Source organism: Macrobrachium rosenbergii, chromosome 12 (genome assembly GCF_040412425.1).
Source record: "Macrobrachium rosenbergii isolate ZJJX-2024 chromosome 12, ASM4041242v1, whole genome shotgun sequence".
Classification (NCBI taxonomy): domain Eukaryota; kingdom Metazoa; phylum Arthropoda; class Malacostraca; order Decapoda; family Palaemonidae; genus Macrobrachium; species Macrobrachium rosenbergii.
The window spans coordinates 31,648,884-31,669,809 of record NC_089752.1 but is presented as its reverse complement, the minus strand read 5'-3'; the positions used below and the strand labels follow the sequence as shown (position 1 = coordinate 31,669,809).

The 20,926-nt window shown below is 37.6% G+C and overlaps 1 protein-coding gene across 5 annotated transcripts in view; it reads left to right on the top strand.

The window, feature by feature from the left end:
- LOC136843606 (proton channel OtopLc-like) overlaps positions 1-20,926 on the top strand; it is a 228,025-nt gene that overhangs the window by 106,821 nt on the left and 100,278 nt on the right. For 2 of the 5 annotated variants that reach the window (XM_067112098.1, XM_067112094.1), the window contains exon 1: positions 4,363-4,522. The exons of 1 other annotated variant lie outside the window; for it this stretch is intronic. In XM_067112098.1, the coding sequence (XP_066968199.1) occupies positions 4,389-4,522 (134 nt within the window). In that variant the 5' untranslated portion in view covers positions 4,363-4,388. Of the gene's footprint in view, positions 1-4,362; positions 4,654-20,926 lie in introns of those variants that run through there. 2 more of the 5 variants (XM_067112097.1, XM_067112100.1) reach the window with 2 other exon arrangements.

The window sequence follows — 20,926 nt, the reverse complement described above, 5'->3', positions numbered from 1 at the left end:
ACTTCTTTAAACTTTTCTTTATTCATAATCTCCTTATATGTTTGCTATGCAACAGGACCAGTTTTCACCCTTCGCGCTTAGTCTTAGCGTCTAGTTGCAATCTTCATTCGTCGTCTAATATCCTTGAAAGTTCAGTCACGGGACTTTGACGATCCGGACTGTAATTCAATGATGTGACTTTCTAACCCGTTGTCTTCCCTCACCCTCTTTCTCCAAGCTTCTGATACTCCTCTCTCTGCCTCTCTCAAGGTCATGACACTCAACTCGACACCAAGAGGGCCAGGGGTTGGATTTTTTGGAGAAGATAAAACCGAGATAGGCATTTTCGCCACAACTCATTGTGCTTCTGTTGACCTAAGCAATGAATTTTTCTCCCGGTAGACAACTGACAATCGGAGTCGCCGCATGGCCTAGCAACCTCTGAACAAAGTAATTAAGGCAAACTATAGGAACAGCTTGGAGCAACTTCAGTTTTAAGGGGCGAAGATATGTTTATATATATATATATATATATATATATATATATATATATATATATATATATATATATATATATATATATACATACACACACTCACATATATATATATATTATATATATATATACATATATATATATACACATTTACAATATATCTGTTTCCCCTTTAGAGTGGGTGGCATAAAAGGGTAGAGCCTCCCGATTCTCAGCAGGTCTCTAGGGACGAGGGTGCTAGCCTATGCTACTTCATTGACACCAGCTAAATCCGGTATCCAATCACAGCTGGGTCGTCTGGTGCATGTCAAGAGGGGATCAAACCACGGACCTTGAAAATGTGGGTCCAATGCTCTACCAATGAGGGACGGCAAGCACGCATATACACACACATACATGATATATATATATGTATTTATATACTGTGTGTATATATGTATATATATATATATATATATATATATATATATATATATATATATATATATATATATATATATATATATATATATATGAGAGAGAGAGTTAAGTATATCTTAGTTTAACCAGACCACTGAACTGATTAACAGCTCTCCTAGGGCTGGCCCAAAGGATTAGATTTATTTTAGATATATATATATATATATATATATATATATATATATATATATATATATATATATATATATATATATACTCACACAATACATGCACTCTTAGGTTTGATAAACCTCGTGTAACAACTGAAACTGTTTGTTAAATAAATGACAGCATGAGTTTATTATATATTAGTCTGTCTGAAATACTAAAGATGTAGTCCTCCCAGAGGCCCGCTCCTATATACTGTTGTGTTTCACGCGGGATCAAAATAATTTTAGAATCCTTAAAAAATTAAAACCGTGATTTTTATGGAAACCGTAAGTGATCATTTACTTTTGACGCAGTTATGTAATCAACGTTATTAATCTTAGTAACTTTATTAATAACTTTTCTAATTTAAGGCTCTAACATAATCATTATCGCCCTTCAATTAAGTGTCCACCTAATTCTAGCGATTCTTACAACGAGAGAGAGAGAGAGAGAGAGAGAGAGAGAGAGAGAGAGAGAGAGAGAGAGAGAGAGAGAGAGAGAGAGAGATTTTTTTTCACATTCTCAATAGAGGATGATTTATCAAACAACGCAGAGGTAAAGTGCTAAGTAAAACATAGATAAATAGAGTTGGGAGACTTTCCAGAAGGCCCCAGTCGCAAGTTGCAATATATAAATTCCCACACACAATCAGAAATACGCACACAGGAATAACTAATCATTACAATCTGTGAGACTAATATCAAGCAGCAGGCGTTTTAGCTATTCATTTGTTCTAAATTCTAGAATGAAATGCGGGTTTCGTTTTTACTTTCTCTGACATAAGATCTGCCACTTTTCTTTCCCGTGTTCCTCTCGACTTAATTCTTCAAAAGCTCAACTTGAATGAACTCCTCCCGCATACCGCCCCCACCCCCACAAGCCTTGTTTCTTTTCCCACAACTGAAACATTAATCAAAACCCATCTTCCAGATGTATGCAAGCCAGGTATTACCAAACGAAGTTTATGGTCATGAAAGATTAATATCAATTGGAACTTTGCTCTCAGCCAGCACACTTCAGTCGCATCATAAGTGCACCTCGAGAACTAGGGATGTTTTTACTCTGAATTTCTATATTAGTACCAAAATGTTATTCATAAATTAACTCGGATTACTAACGTTATGAATAATAGACTGAGATAAACCAGCAATCCAAGCAACCTCCCTCCCCCACCCCAAAACATTATCATTCTGAATACTCTAGGTTGAAACATCCGGTTGTAAGGACTCAGAAAAAAAATCATAAAATGCATCCGGGAAAGTTAATATAGAAAAAAAGGATAGATTTGGTGTAAAATAGAAGAAGCGCCTTTTCAAACCTCCATGGAATTTCCTGTGATTATCATGAGCTTTGTATGACTAATTATCATGATCATTGGTTGTATTTATTCTGGTATGAGTGATAATGCTTTGGTAGCAGAGGTGTTAGCAGATTTCTCTATAGAAGTGTTATTGTTAGCTGTAATTAAAACTTAATATTACAGACAGTAATTTCTTTTACTCATAGCTATAAACATCACTGAGTGTTGGAAAACTAATATGTGCAGACCTTGCACAAAATAATTTAGAAGGACAGATTAATTCTGATTCCCAAACCAACGGTTGCAACGTCCTTTAGCATACCGTTGGTTTATTCCATCTTGAAAGCTGAATGCAACCATTTCACGAGGATCGTGGTCATTGTCGACGTTGTTCCCTTATACTATAAGGGAACGACATCGACAATTGCCTTTTGGAATTTTATTCCTGCCTACCTGAAGAATATTCTCATTTAAAAAAGTTTGCTGTTGGTATGTTTTCAGTTTTTGGTAGTACATACATCTGTGAGCAAACATTGTCAAAAATGAAACTAGTAAAATCGAAACTTAGATCTAGGCTTACTGATGGGCATCTTCACCAAATTTTGAGGCTTTCTGTTACAAATATTCAAATAGATATTGCTAAGCTTGTAAATAAGATGCAGCATCAAGTTTCCCATTAAAGATGAGAAAAATAGAATTTTCAATAACTCATTATTCTTGGAACAAACTGTACAATAAAACATAAGCTACTATTAAGATTTTTTTAGTTATAGGAATAATACCTATTTAGCAATAGCTGGCATATGAGTCTAAGCCTAAACTAAACTCTAAAACGAAATTATATATAAATAAATGTGAACTTTCTCAGATAGTAAGGATAATTCTCATATGCGTCCCTCATCTGTATTTGGAATGATAATGTGGCCCTTTCATGCAAAAAGGTTGGGGACCCCTGCCTCATAGCGCTGAAGCTATGGAATTCGACTTCCTCACTATTCTGTTGTCCTTGTCCTTCACCATCCTTTCTCTCTGTTCCATCGTTAGATCTGCTCAAGGCCTGGTAGCTCGTCTACTAATGAATGAATTATTCGTCCCTTTCCCACTCCAAAGTAATTGAAAGAACACAAACAAAAACCTGACAACTGCAGTTCATGTTGCCCTAACTACTTTCTGAAAACACAGTCTCTCTCTATCTCCATAAAGTTATTACTTAACTACTTTTAATTCTACACTGGAGGTTCTCATAACCATAAAGAGGCTGTAGAATTAAAGGTCTGTACACAACGACAGAAGTGTATTACTCACAAGACTGTTCTTTGTATTCCAGTGAAGGGCTAATGCTCTCTTCCCCTTCCCCACTCCCCCATCCCGCACGCCTTGGCGCTGCCAGGTACAGACACAATCTTTAGGATACTATACAGGGACTCTTGTACCTGTGCTTTTTCGGTGGATGGTGTTATTTTCGTGACCCTTCTCCGTCCGGTTCCTTACCCAGCTCCCTCTTCGTGGATATTTTCCAAACAGGTTCCCCTTGCTTCTTCCCCTTGCTCAGTATCTTGTTGACGAGGTAAGTTAGAGCTCACTGTTAGCAATTTTGGCGGTTTCCATTATCTTTTTTATTTTACTACGATTACATAATGTTCTTTTATATTATTTGGAGATAAAAAGAGAAAATACTTTCTTTAATAATTAATAAATTCCTTTAGAGAGGATCAAAGAAAACAGACTGTGAACTCCTGGGGAACTTTCCTCACCATCTCTTGTTACACATTATGGGACTGGTAGACTGTAAACTTAACTATGCTATGGCTTGCATTTTTTGACATGGTACACAGGCTCACCCTTTTCGGGCGCGCGCACCTCCAGAGGCTCTTTAAATCGACGGAAAATTCCCCGCGTGCATTATGCAAAAGGGAGAGTCCGCTGCCTTGCCGAGGTTTGGTAGATTTAACATGCGCGTAATGCCTGAGAAGAGACTCCTTATTTGGCTCAGTCCAGAGATACATGCGGCCTATCGACAGCTCCCAGTTTTATGTCTTGCACCAGAAGCTGAAGACTATGAGAGGGAGACAGATACAGCGGGAGAGAGAGAGATCTCTGTTCGCGCACAATGGTTTTAGGTGGCCGCGCATTATAAGGTTAGTTCATGTTCACATAACAGCTGTGAGGGTTGGAGATAGTGTCGCATTACAATACAGTCACCCAGCCAGTGGTAACTGACGTACATTTGGTGTTCCAGTCTACAACTCTAACTGACAATCTAAATGTGGTATGTTTGATATTCTTTTTTTCATGGTGTGTTGGTGTTCTTGATAATACAGTGTTAATTTATGTTAATCATTTTTCTTGTGCGGTTATGATGAGCAATAGTGACGTTATTTACAGCATTTTGAACGCTCGTGTTTGTGACTGTGATCATGACCGTCGAGTAAGTCTCTCTGATATTTCTACTAGAATGGAGAAACTTAAGTGCGCAAACAAGAGGCATACCTTTCACTCCAAAGTTTACAGCTGGTATCCATATTCAAAACATGGTGTTAATGCTTATTTTGTCAAATGAAGTAATCAGAATTGTTGTAGTCTTGTAATAGGAGGTATTGTACAATTCTGCACAAAATTAGTAATATTAGTTATATCATCAATTAACAACAGCTTCGCTCCTGTCTCATTTTCTTTTGCATGACTTGTCATGTTAGTGTTCAGGTTCTTAAAAGAGCCATTATAATTTGAACCATATGATAATATCCATTGCGGTACCATTGAATGCCTGATAAATGCATATTCACATACATGTATGTATGTATGTACGTGCACACATACATACATAAGTACACACACCACACACTTTATGTATGTATTTATGTATGTATATATATATATATATATATATATATATATATATATATATATATATATATATATATATATATATATATATGATACATTTTGTGTCAGATTATGGGTGTAAGGTTCGATGGTCTAATAATGGTCTGCAATATGGCTAGGGGTAAAACAGGTCCAGAAGGTTTACTTTACCCCTAGCCATAATACAGGCCAAACTGTAATACGGCCCATCTCTAGAATGGTTCTTCAATCCAGATACAATAATACTGGGTAACTTTAACTTTCTCAAAGCAGCGTGAAGAGATGATATAAGTATCGTCTAAAACTCGAATGCTAAACCACTTTTTCGATGTATAAGACTCATATAATGGCTACCAAAAGAAAAAAAAATCAGAAGTAAATATCCATAATCTAATGTTTGCAAATGGTAACACTTCAAGCTTCAATGTTATCCGACTATTACCTCTCTATACATAACATTACATAGAGTGCATGACTAAATTAAATTATTAATGACACCCAGGATGCTGTGCACTCTGTGTTATCAGATTTCAATCTCACAAGGAAACTGGATTAAAATAAAGTTTCTGCTGTCAATAAATCAGGATGAATTGCTTAAAGAAACGACGAACACAGACAACTTTTGAATGAAGATATAAAAATTTATGAAGCATCTGATTAATTCTTTCTTAGGTACACGAATTACGAATTACGTAATCACGTACGGTCATGGCGTTTTATTCTCACACAGTGAAAGAAACTCGAATTTTCTAAGATAGATACTGACAGATTCAAATACTGGAAAATCGAAGGGAGACTCAAATTCTTTTAGAATCCAAAACTTACGTCAGGAAAGACAAGGTGATAGGAAGTATAAAAAATGTCGGAGGATTTCTTCACCCGTGGCATTCGCCTCCTGACACGAAATGGCGTACTACTCATACCCCTTCAAGAAGTTTGTGAATGTCTGTCGTCGTAACGACCAACTGTATATTTAACCCTGGATCGAAGCTATGCGATAAGACAAACTAACAGCGCTCCTTAACCTAGACGGTAACGATTCTCTGACACTACAAAATATTAGTTTCCTTGAAGAAATAATAGAAGAAGTAAAAGCCGCAATCAGATGAATCCAACGGTACCGCCTAGGTTAAGGAGTGCTGTTAGTTTGTCTTATCGCATAGCTTCGATCCATGGTTAAATATACAGTTGGTTATTACGACGATAGACATTCACAAACTTCTTGAAGAGGTATGAGTAGTATGCCATTTCGTGTCAGGAGACGATTTAAAGATTTTAAAGACTCCTACATCTCTCAGAGTGGGAATCTTTAACAAATAATAATGACACTGCGCAAATTTACAAACACACCATCAACTTACTAAGCACTAAGATCCAGTAGTGATGGCTATCTCCTAAAATCGTACTAGCCTACATAACTGCATTTTGTTGAGATCTTTAGACAATCGTAAGGAAAGTAACTTAAAATATCAATCACACCATCTCCATATTGACAAAAACATCGTTTTATTCAGAGGTTTGCGGTGCTTCATTCGATCAGTCAAACAGCATTGATTACCTGAATTTTAAAATAAAAATTGACACTACCTCATTAGATCAGTCAAATAGCATTGAATACTTAAATTTTAAAATAAAAAATGACACAACCTCATTAGATCAGTCAAACAGCATTGATTAGCTGAATTTTAAAATAAAAAATTACACTACCTCATTATATCAAACAGCATTGATTACCTGAATTTTAAAATAAAGATTGAAGCTATCTAGCCTGATTTCTCTAAAGTTTCTGGTAGATTTGATCACTTATTATGCAATAAGAAGACACGCACGCACACACGCACACAAAGCGGATAGATATGCTGAATGCAACCTGACTACGCAATTTCCTTTCAGATCAAATGTTCCTGGTATCAACTACAGGAGCACTACCCAGACTAGCTAAAGTCATACCGGATATTCAAAAAATTCAGCTCTGAGTTCAATTCTCATCATTATAATGACAGTTAAGCTTATTTATATCTTTTTTTTTCACTGACGATTCTTGCATCTCAGAATTATCCGACTCGATAAGATTGAGAAGTTCCAAAATTGATTAGATTATGTAACCTGACTAACGACAAAGAAAAAAGTTCTTTATTGGGGACGGACGGATTTGAACGCATACAACCAATAATTTTCACAAGCTCTCCGATTCACACAAAAATCTTTTTAATTAAAGTTCTGGCTTTATGACCTTAAAGTCATCATCTTTGAGGATTTAACTTGGTGAATACAATTAGACAGATTCATAGTGAACTGCCACAGTCATCATGAACACTGAGGATGGTTTTAGAATGAGATATCAATGCAATGCAAACACTGAGTGAGATTGGTTTTATCAGTCGCTAACTGTTTTCAAAAAATCTCTTTCACATCGTCTGTTCAGACCTGTCCAAGTTTTCTTCTTCCACACACGCCCCTTTCACACGCTTCGAAATTATAAACTCGTTTCACCAGCTTATTCGACCTCCTTTTTATCTACATGACTAAACTGATACCCATAGGTGCACAAACATCCACACGCACGTGCACACACACACAACGCACACACTTGTCGTGAACATAGACACGGTTTAGTTAAGTTAGGATTCCATTAACATGGTAGCGGAAGCACCAAACCAAAACGTATGGAAATGTATACGGTTGCTTCCAGTGGCGCAGTTGCGTAAGAGGCGGCACTAGAGTATTATTTTGCAGTGCGCGTCAATCGCACGATTAATAACAGGTCATCCTGCTTACGTAAAGAGCGTCGTCACTTTGATGCATTGGGAGCCATTATACTCCCGAGATTTTACAACAGAAACTGAAACTGGGCAAATGGAAACAGGCGTATCCGTTTTGCGGGCTAATTGAACGCGAATGGAATCCACCTTCGTTATTCATTTGACGATAATAAGGTTGTCTCAATTTCAACTGGGTTAATCATTTACCTTCAGACCGTTCAATTTTTGACCCAATATCTACAGTATTCCCCTAGCCACGATAAAAGTATCATATCTGCTTTGGATGTGTTTGTATTTCTGTTACTGCGAAAACTGAGGCGTACTGTCTTTATAACATTTAGACAAAACAACTATTGTTGAGAAAACGTTAATTTCCAAGGTTGTTTCAGTACTATTCAGCAACCATTTCGCGTTCCCCTAGACATTCAATATTTTCGACAAAACGAGAATATTGCACAATAATATTCATCGCGTAGTGTTACCCTACTAACGCTAGTAGGGGAAGGGTGGAAGTGGGAAAAAATTCCTACATAAGCGTTCTTGGCGTCATTTGATGTAGAATTGTGTCCTGAATCACATATTCAAAATCCCCATTATTTCACTTTGGGGAAAATTTTTTACAGCGCCATAAGATTTTTCACCATTTCCGCTCCTACAATTAAGGGGTTGGGACAGGGATAAGTAACATGTTTAAAAAATTCATTAACTGAAGTTCATGAAATTTGGTGGAACAGCAGGATATATACCAAAGATGATGTCGTGTATGTTAGAAGATTATTGGTAGGGTACAAACCTCTGCCAAGTTAGGCCCATCTCAAAGTTTTGAACCAATAGTACAACATTTAGTTGACTAGGAGGAAAGGTTCTATCGACAATGTGGTTTAATTAAGGAGGTAGTACGTGGAGTGCTTACTTCCTCCAGTGTAGGAAGAGTTATGTGCTCTTCCAAGTACTCCTCTACTACTAACAAGGGTGCTTCCTTCTCTGTTCTGGCTTAGGGCAGACAGTGAATATTCACTGGCGGCGTTACCACCCCTGTGCCCATCCAACCACCCAAATCACAGTCTTTATTATTTAGTGCTATTAAATATCCAGGACACCATCATGATATTCATCATCTAAACTCTCAGTAGTGCCAGTGTTATTACATGATTTATCCACGGCACTCTTCACAAGCCATTAGACACTTCAGTCCATACTTCTGGCAGGAGCAATGCTTTGAGCCACAAGGGTTCTTACCAGAGGACTTGCAGTTGCACCGAATAAACTGAAGTACTTTGGTTGGAGCAACATCCAGATCAGTCATAATACAACAAAGTGTGTTATTTTATATTATCTAACTCCACTTTGTAGCTTCAAGACTATTGTTAGTTAGATTAGTCCAATTTACAACTTGGAGATGGACACGCAAGCTATGGAAGTGTGCTGCACGCTCAGTAGGAGGTAATCTTTGTGGCTCAACTCGGTTTGATTTTGCCATCATTGTCATGTACCTTGCATATCTTAGATTAGTCAGTGTATCCTCTTTCACTCCTCCATAAAGTAAACAGTAGAGTTGTAGGCCAGCTTCTCCAACTTCCTTTGCAGTAGAATTTTGTTCACTGATTTTGTTAGCCAAGATCTGTAACTCTGGAAACTTTATCAAGTTATTCATGAGATGCAACTTTCCATGACCAAAGGTTGCAGAAGTTGTGTCACATCCACTCCATACATGTATGAAGAGAATGTGCCTCCGGATAACAGCTGGTATAGATGAGTTGGCTTCTCTCATGCTGAAGATTTGTGCAGGTCGTTGCCGTTTTCCTTCATTTCTGATGTAGATGTCAGGTAGGCCACCATGCCAATGGTAGAGCAACATAATGAACACATCAGTATCCCCTGCTACAACTGTTACAGTCTGTTCATTGTGAGAGAAACCCAGAGCACAGGATACAGTGAGAGTGTCTGCATCAGCATTGCTTATTTTGACACAATGGCGAGAGCTTCTAGGTGCTTTGCTAAAAGTCTAGTAAATTGTGCCTTGTTCTGATGATTGGTAAAAAATGCTCCTTGATCTTTATGCGCCTGTGAGTTCTCAGAGACCACAATAGATGCTGAGAGTTTTCTCTTCTGGCGACGTCTATGCTCATGATCTTTGATTAATTGCTCTTCATAACCATCAAATACTATGCAGCAAATTCCGTACTTAGTCATCAGGAAGGAACCGTGCTGGTTCATGACTTCTGAATACAATGAATTTCTTTTCCATCTGATGACATACAGTAGCCAGCCACCATCAATTATGGTCACACTTTGTGGTTGTAACTGGGTAGGAGATTCCAGTATGATGTTATTCAGATCTCTCTGTATTGCTCTGCTCAATTCTGATTTGTCTGTTTTCCTCATGAAGGAGTCCTTGAACAAGGAGGTTGGAAATGGCGTCATTTCAAATGTAAAGTAGGTTGTGAGTCTTCATTTTCCTGTTGTGCCAAAGCTGTACATCAGAGAAAAAGGACAGAAGGATTAATCTGAACACTGGTTTTGCCCACCTTTACTCCTGGCTTTAAGGCATCCAGTGTTCTCCTACCAGCCTATACGGTTATCGGTCGGATTGCGTCATGAAACACCAAAAGAGGATGTCTGGAGATTTCTGCTGGATTTATCTCGTTTTGCAGCATTTTTGGGCGCATGTTAGACTACCCCTCTCTCTCTCTCTCTCTCTCTCTCTCTCTCTCTCTCTCTCTCTCTCTCTCTCTCTCTCTCTCATACATACAAATGTATCCTATTAGTGACCGAAGAGATTCTCTTCTCATATACATTCGTTTTCGTTCTGCGGATGGTGTTCACCTCCGTAAATGCTTTGGTATATTCAAGGAACACGTACGCTTGTTTTTAGCGCGCGTACATTTTCCTTCCATTTTGGATGAGGCTTAATGGTCTGGATTTGATACCTGAGTAGGACTATTTGCTTATGATCAATGATTCTCTAGAAGTCATCACTCAAATGTAAACTATTTCGTAAATTTTTCAATCGCCAACTTGTTTGTCGTTTTGAAATTACCCGTACCACTAGTCTTTCTCTCACTCTTTCTCTTTGAGGTCTATTTAATTTCTCAGTTCTTTCATTCATTAGGCACCGAATCCGATCTCTATTTCAGCCCTCTCTTAAGTACACTGTAGGTAGAATTTTGTAGCGCGTAGTTGGAACGTTCACACAGAAGGAGACCGCCCTCATCTGAACATGCAGAACAGAATAAATAGGGACGATAAATTCTTCAGCGTTATATTTTTTGGTCAACAGGATAAATTTAAAGTTACGTTAGTTCATTCCATTAGGTGAGAGTGGGACGCAGGGCCTTGCGGGTGGCGAGGTTAAGGTTGTTATTTGATGAAGGCTAAGTTGCATGTGTATTCATACTGGCAGGAAGGGGGGAGTTCGGTCCCTTCCCAGCTACCCCATCCCACCATCTCCTCCTCCGGTTGCATGCGAAATGTCCTCCTGGTGGACTCGTTAGCATTGCCGAAGGTCCGTCGGCTGTCAATAGGAGCAAACATTTGTATACAAAACCCGAAAGAGACAGGCTTCTCGATAGTGCCGCCAATAGTCATTTTGACCTTAACAGGTATGTCACATGACGAGAGAGGGAGAGAGAGAAAGAGATGAACATACGTACAGAATTTCCAGTGAGTCTTCTATTGTTAACGTTATCAAAATTCGGTACATCACAGCACCTACCATGCTTCCGATATTTACTTTTGTGCGGGCTTTAAATGGTGTTTCAAGTGTAACAGTCCAGTAAAAAACAAACTATTAACCCTACATGAGTTAAGTTTACATAATCCTGGTTATATAACCAGGATAAGAATGTATAGCTTTATTATTCATATTCTTCACTGCGACTTTGACATATTTGGAGACAGGGCTCCGAAACTGACATCACAACAGGGCCATGACCGTGGAAAGAAAAGTTCAAGGCGCCAATCATGTCACTGTAGCGGTCTGCACCTTCCTTAAAAAAAAAAAAAAGAAAAAAAATAGACTACATACTTTATTTTTTCACTTTACCTCGAGTAATGTTCCAATACACCTGAACCAGATTTAAATCTTACCAGTAGTGTATGTGCTATGGATACTTACGAGAAAAAACATTCTGCCTCAACTATGCTTTATTTCCCCCTTACAGTCAGCAGCCACAAAAAAATGGGAGTCAGAGTTACCAGAACTATTTTAACAATTAAAATATAACCTTTTTCATTATCGTTATCATTATACCTCCCTGGTCTGAAGGGAATCGGACTGTCATTGTTTTTATTCCTATTCCTCTCCGGAATTCTGATCTTGATATGTTTAACATTTCTGTAAATATGACTATCAAAGCCACTTACGCCAAAGCAGCCCATGCTCTTACAAGCACAAATAAAAATAATTACACTACTCTCCAGCTAAAATAGTTGACTTTTTTTCTCTCTCTGGTACGATTTGCTTAGATTTCCATTGTCCAGAAGTATTATTATTATTATTATTATTATTATTATTATTATTATTATTATTATTATTATTATTATTATTATACAAAAAGTAAAAACCAATAAATGTCGAGAGGTGGGTTGATATCTTTTTAGAGCAAACAGCCAAAGTTTAAAGTATAAATAAATATAACTTATTAGAACTGCCTCGCGAATTCATATGACTGACCGTACAGTAATTATTACTATCATTTGCGCGGTGTTCCGAATGTTGTTATGACCGTCAATCTCAGTAAACTTGATAACAAGAACAACTCAAGCAAGGTCAAATTCCTGTTCTCTTCACCGAACTCCAAACCCCAAGTGAACCTCGTAAGCATGCGCCCAGGGTGGGGGAGAAGTGTTGCATAATTGAGATTTTGACTTATGTAAGACGGTCGCAAACATCCTGTTTACAAACAAGAGCTTCGTGCAATTGCCTTCTTCCCATTGCTATTCCACTCCTTCATATTAGCTACGTGGTAGAATGGATGTTGTGGCTATTTTTAATAATGTTATTGTAGTTGCCGATTCCAGGTGGTGTTGCGTTGTAACACCAAAATCCTTTGCTCCTTAAGAGTCCATATGTGTCAACTTCGCTAGAGACTAGAATTTATGAGGAATCATGCAAAAGCCACTGAAATTGTCTTTATTTTGTCAGAATACTTGCACGTGAACCCTCTTACAATTGTGGTTAGTAAAGAGTCTATGCAACCACACAAATAGTAGACTATATATATATATATATATATATATATATATATATATATATATATATATATATATATATATATATATTTATATATATATATATATATATGTATATAAAATATATATGTGTATGTGTATATATATACATATATATGTGTATGTATATATGATATGTGGCGAATTATGAAGGAATCTCTCCGCAGAGACCTCCCATAAAACTATACAGAAGAATCATCAAAAGGACATCGAACGCCATTCACCTCTATCCCGCACATACTTTTACGTTTACTGGATATCAAGGCCTTTCGTTTCCAGCGCCTCTTCCGACAATCTACCATCTTCTCCGAAATACACAAATGTTTCACCAATCTATCGGCCTCCATGATTTCCACTTCTTGTACATTCCTTACCCTTCCAGTTCTTACACCGATTACGCAACACACGCACACTACAGCTTCACCTCTTTCTTCAATTCACATTCCGCATTCACGGGTCGCTTCCATAGTAGACAGCTGGCTCAATAATCCCTTCAAACTTACATACTTGGCATCTATAGACACTACACGCCATTTCCCAAAGTTTAGCACAAACTCTGCTCCCTTAACTGCTTATTCCGTTCTCTGGTTCACCTCCTCTCTTAGCCTACCATCATTTTGCTACCGTCATCTTCTTATTTACAATTTCAAAGGCATTCCTTAGCCTCCGCAGTTTCCTTCTCACTATCCGAATCAGAGTTATATCATGTGCAGACTTCAACCCTTACATACTCCATTCACGATCTTTATTCGTATCCAACAAGTGTGCAACTACATCTGTCGTCCTTTCTCATAACTTCTCACATCACTCCATTCTGAAAGAACACACAAAGCCTTATAAATAGTGCGCGTATGTGTGCAGTTGCGTTTTCATATCATATTCCGACATACTGCTTTTGTTACTGCAGCTTTGCGTCCCCGTCATCTTAAATATGACGGAATTTCTACAGGTCTCTGTACTCATTTTTTCATTACAAATCGCTATGCAATCATTTTTTTTTTAGTTCTCTGTCAAAGGGAGAAGCAAAGTTCTGAAACGTTTAGGGTAATCAGAGCACAATAGCTTAAACCATCGCTCCCAGCGTCCAGCTAAACTGACGACGAAGTCTCATGAGAGCAAACTGAACTTAAATATAAACGCAAAAATTCTACTATTATATATAATAAATATATATATATATATATATATATATATATATATATATATATATATATATATATATATAATGTATGTATATATATATATATAAACTAACTAAATACGTTATTGAACACTGCGGGAATGCATTACGGATTATCTGAATTCTACATTTTTTTACCAACGAATATTGTAAAAATAAACAGCAGTCAGTTAAAATGCGGGTGATAGATTACAGGGCAATAACATATTACAGGGCAATATCATACAGATGCAAATGAAATAAAAAACGGTTAATATTGAACAAATGGACTGGCATTTTGTTCTCAAGAATCCAAGCCGATTAGAGCGTTTGAATTTGAACTAAACTTAGCGACTGACTGATTGATTTATGATTATTGAAACTGACGTCGCTACAGTTGGGTTATTGACGATGGCTAGTTAGTGCTTAAACACATAAATACACATGCACACACAAGTATACGTGCGTATATATATGTGTGTGTGTATGTGTGTTAGTTTAATCACGTTCGACCTTCTAATGCTCACAAATATTAAGCAACAACCACGGCTTAATATCGAATTCACTTTAACTTCGCAACAACTCATACACAAAGAGAATTATATATTGGGGTGGCACTGAGGTGACAAGAACTTATCCATACTGCTATCAAGAGAGAGAGAGAGAGAGAGAGAGAGAGAGAGAGAGAGAGAGAGAGAGAGAGAGAGAGAGAGAACCCTGTAACCTCTGCGCCGAATCCAAAATAGGCATTGGTTCGAGTCTTGGTCAGGGCAGATGCACACCTACATATAACTTTCTTTCAGTGTAAGTTATTCCTTGGGTATATACAGAATTCGATATAAATGAATATATGTGACCTTTATTTATATATATATATATATATATATATATATATATAATATATATATATACATATATACTGTATATATGTATAATGTATATATATATATATATATAAGTATATGTGTGTGTATGCATATGTGTATATATATATATATATATACGTGTGTGTTTATGTATATAAAGAAAACTTACGCCGACTGATGGAAATTGAATATCAAAAGTCACAAACATTTTCATTTGTATGTAAATAATTGAGTGTGTAATTAACTAAAGCCCATTTTCTTTCCTATCAAAGCAGCATAAGAATGAGCCAAGGTTACACAGGCAGTTTCAACCTTAACCTTTAAAGAAATCGTTGCAAATTGAGGGCGGGCCAAAATTTCGTCTCAAAATGTATGTACACTCACCGTAGATTGAACAAAACAGGTACTGTGAGTATTGGGTTTCCTGGGGGCTGATAAACTTACTTCTCTATACAAATAGAAATAAATTCTAAAGCTTAAACTGTATCAAACCTGTTTTAGAAAAATATTTATTAGAGGTTATCGAGGTTCGTTATCAGCTGGATTTTACCGGGACAGAAACCACACATTCTCGAAACCCGAAACCTTATCGTGACCGCAGAGTTAGTCTAAGAAATATTTGCTGGAAAAAAAAAAAAAAAAAAGTTTTTAGAAAATTTTAGCGAGAGAAGAAAACTTCTTTTAACTATCAAACTGCTTGCTAGTGCATTCGCTGCTGAGATTTCAACTTACATGAACTTCAGAGCTTAGTTGAATTATATTTTACACTCATTATCAGATTAGGGAGGATTTTTATTAAGGCACCTTCCTCTCAAAGAAAAAAAGAATTAACTGTACCTGGAACGGCGGTCATGCCTAATTCTGAAAAAAATCCGATCGGATATAATTTCTGAAATAATGGTAATGTTCTCGATAGAAGGCCCTGCCCCCAGGGCTACCTAACAGCTCCCTCAAAGTCTAAGACTAAAGACGCCCAAGGTCGGCGCCTAAATGTCAAACTAGTGCCACGGGGATATCCTGGCCGTCAACCGCGTATAGAGAGAGAGAGAGAGAGAGAGAGAGAGAGAGAGAGAGAGAGAGAGAGAGAGAGAGATAGAGATATTACAGTTTTAGGTGAAAGGTTAAGCGCAGGACCAAATTCCAAGGAAAAGATTATGAAATTACTCAGCACATATATACAGCTAAATTTTAATTGCAAAAATTGTCTAAAAAAAAAAAAAAACTGCAAAGAAGCTTCTATGAAACTTCAGAGCGTCTAGAATACTACAGCGTCTAAAAATGTTTAAAGGAATATTTAAGAAAACTTCCGAAGAAACACCTATAAAATTACAAGGAAGCATCTGGATATCTGCAAAGAAACTTGTGGAAAAAAGCAAATGAACTTACAAAGAAATTTAACGAAACTTCTAGAACCTAGCACTGGGGCCTCTAGGACAGCAAAGAATCTTCTAGAAAACGAAAAGAACCTTTTCACAGACTTTTTATTCTCCCCGTTCTTTGTTACGCTGAGTCATCCGACACGCGAGATTGCCTGGAATGTGGCCGAATGAGCAAGATGGCTCACTGGATTCTGTAGACTACAGCAGCCAATGGAATGCCAGTTTGGACATGTGTTCTGTCCTTAAATCTTAGAACATACTGAATTAAATACTTGAGATTTGTGTATAAAACTAACATTTCCAATACTATTCCTCACATTAAAAATAAAACCAGTACTGATTTTGCGGGATACAGCAGGTAATAGGACGCTAGTTTTGCAATGTATTAATCCGAATACAAAACCGGAGGGATAATACAATACTCCAACCAGGTCCAATATGAACCCTTGACAAATTAACAAAACTAATGACAAAAGCTTGAGTACGGCATCCGTGAACCACTAAGATAAATCAGCAGACAAAAATATATTATTTTCTTTCTGACTTCTTTATCCCATAATCTTGCTCGCAAATGTTGGCATCAGGTCAACTTGATGTAACAATAACAACTGTCTGTGAACCGACAATTTCAAATCCCACAAAAAACAAGACGTCGCAAAGTTCATAGTGACAAGTACCATATTTCGTTTCTTTAGCACTTGTGGCTGTTAATAATAGCCGCATTTAATGGCATCTACCGCGCTGTTTAGTTGTTACGTGCTTCATATATGGTCCTAAGATCCGTGGATGACTGATGGCCTTTAAAACGAACGGCATCGCGTGTCGATAAAACGTCACCATATTAAAATCTCTCAGGTTTTCCTCGCAACGAGTCTTTGTTCTTCTGTTCCCCTTTTGCCAAATGAATAACTTGAAATCTATAATGCCTGTGCAGAGAAATAAGGTAAAAAAGACGTGGCAGTTATGACGGGGTAGGCTGGAGAAGGGGGTTCTGACTGGGTAGGTGATCTAAGAGTGAAGGTCATTATACTCTAATTATTTGTTCTCAACAAAATGTAAAGTAGGTTCTCGGTCCCTGTCTATTTTCGGGTCGTCTAAATCGATGACTCGGGAGATTTCACCCGAAGGCCGAATACCTATCTCAATTTTAGGCCTCTTCAAATACGACCTTGCTTTCTTTTTCTTCGTCATCTTCCTCTTCTTTTGCTTTTTATACCATGAACTCGAGGACCTTTAAAATGATCTCATTTCGCGGGTGACATTCTTTAGTTTTGTTTTTTAAGCACCTCAGTATCTTTATTTATTTTTACAGGATAATTTGCCGTTTACCTCTAAATGTTTTATGTAAATAGGCGTTGCAACAACTACAGTCACACGTAATTATATACTTTCTTTAAAAAATGCACACATACATATATACATACACACACATATATGTGTATGTATATATATATATATATATATATAGCCGGGATCGAACCCAAGTCTTTCAGTTTAGAAGGCAAGGGCGCTGCCAACTAAACCACACAGGTATCGCCCTTGCCTTTCAATTGAAAGACTTGAGTTCGAACTCGATGTGAGACAGAAATTACTTCTGTTCCATACGTGAGTGTGTGCTGATTGTGTATATATATATATATATATATATATATATATATATATATATATATATATATATACACACACACACACACACACGCACGCACGCACACACAATTACTGCAGGGGTTGGGGTTTAAGTAGCCTAAAGTGATCATGCCTCACCAGCGAGCTATGAGTACGATTCCCAGGCGAGCATTCCGAGACCCCGTGACTCTGTCGACCTAAGGAGTGAAATACGTCCGTGACAGCTAGTGTCGACTGTGGTCCATCGCAGCTATAACAGAGAAAAATAAACTTTTCCTCACTCATGTTCAGAATTCAATGGGGAAATGTATATTTTGCAGCAAGTTTTACAAGCCTTCAATGTTTTTATTGCATTATACATGGGAACTGTCGTAAATGATACCATTAGTTCTCAAATTCTAGATATTTCTGATGCTTGGAATTCTTTTACCGTAATGAATTCATTCTCTAATAGCTTTGTTAACTTCTAATTTATACGATAAAAAAGAGAAAAATAAGATGACTGAAAAAACAGAGTAAAATTAAACAAGACATTCTAGTTTGATTAAGATTACAGTAAAAGTGAAGAACAGAAAACTCTTGGCTCTCAAAGACATTAACGGCATTTTTATTTTTTACCATGTGATCACGTTATACGTCACACTGTTATCTCAAGCGTCCACCGATAACATCAGTCCGTCATTCCTTTGACAATCAAAATGTGAAATAATTTGCCCAGTCCTTCAATTCCTTTCTGAAGGTTCATTATGACGCAGGTATGCAAGTCATTACCAACTTTACATTTTTTCCGTCCCTCTCTTTTGTTAGAACTTTTCCAGGCAGCTTCAAGCTTCCCTACAAATCTCGGTCTCCTCTAGACAAATACATAAATACATAACCACTCCGCTTCAGAGGTAAACATTTCATACCCCTAGCGGGGACCACGCCCTGCAAGGTACCCAGCTTTCCTGAGGCCGAAATCCGGGCTTCAAAAGACCCAAGTCACACAGTGACGATAAAGATGCCCATAATTCTTGCCTTCAAAAGCAAACTCTCCGGTACATCGACTCTGAATTTTCGCGCATCAAAGCACTGCCTCACCTGTACGGCTTCCACTAACCTGATACCCATACCCCCACTCACAGCTAATAAGCCCACATTGCTCCATGATGGTAACACCAACCGCCTCTCTTTGATCGGCTTGCAAAACTGCCTCTGCAGCGTCCTTGCAACAGTGACCTTGCACTGGCTACTAACAAGTGCAATTATGCCGTGCGAGCAAGGTGGAGAATGTGTGTACTGGAATCTCTTTCAGGGCGAACGGAGAACGTGTTTACACATGAACATACAAACAACATACTTGACGCCACAGTCACACACAGAAGACTTCACGCAAAAGCATATACAGCTTGAAACGAACAAAACGCACAAGTGTACGTTCGCAAACTAATTTCGTACGCACAAGAAGCCTGGATCGCAAAAACGGCTTTACGCACAACTATGCAAATTAAAAGCTTAGCGCACGTGGGTCCTCACGCACTGCAAGCAGACTTTCTGCTTACAAAGACAGGCACAAAATCTTTGAACCCTGACGACACTATATGCCTGTAGTGCATTCATAATTAAGGCAAGGACCTAATTAATTACCTTGATCTTAGACACTTATATAGCAAACAAGCCAGTACTCATTTTGGAAGTTAGGAACAATTTGCAAGTGGCTGAGTTGCATGATGTGTATCTTCGTTATGTGTCTTTCACATGCTAATGTTTATGCAGCAACATTATGCAGCAATCACCGGTTTTATTGCATAAAAAAACAATTATAGCACCCACTGTCTGAATCTTCAATGTTACTCTTAATGCTGTCTTTGTTTATGAGCTTTGTTTAATGCGTTATTTATGACACTGTTCAACCTACTGTTTACTGCGTCGATTATCGCTACTCATGCCTATTTCATATCTTGATTATTACAGCAATCACAAACGTCACCATTATTCTTACCTAGCTTTGACTGTGTCTATTCTTCACCGCATTAACCATATCTAGAAATGTTAACTAAACCTTTTCTACAGTCGCCTTTGTTTAAAAAAAAGTAACCAACTGCATTAATATTAGAGACTGTATAATGAATTATGAATTATTTTAAATCGAAAAATGCAAGCCATTTCTCTGACATGCTGGGCGTCCTTTCATCCACAATCAAAGAATTCTTCCATAACAATTTATACATCTAAAACGATCAATAAAAGACAAGTAGCCAGAGCCCCTAAAATAGTAAACGGTAACCATTAAAGCTCAAATCCGCGTTCGACCAACTCAAAAAACACGAAACCGGGTAAAACTGATAATTCAGCATAAATGCCAAGAAGTTCATTTGAATAAATATAGGCAAAAAGAGTTCAAAACCAGTTTATATCCCGTAAACGGGGCAAGACAGGTACACTAATAGGAACCAAAGAAAAGTGGACTGCAGGTTGCAAGCACTGCATGCATGCAAGCAGCCTCAGCGACAGACAGCACCACCTGTGGAGTACCACAAATGCAAACTTTATCTTACTTGGTAACACACATTCCGACGAAATCTTGATAATTCATCGGGCGATTAACATTTTGGCTAATGGCACATTTGGACACACAGGCATTCTCTTGTTATTGATGGGTTTATTCTATGCA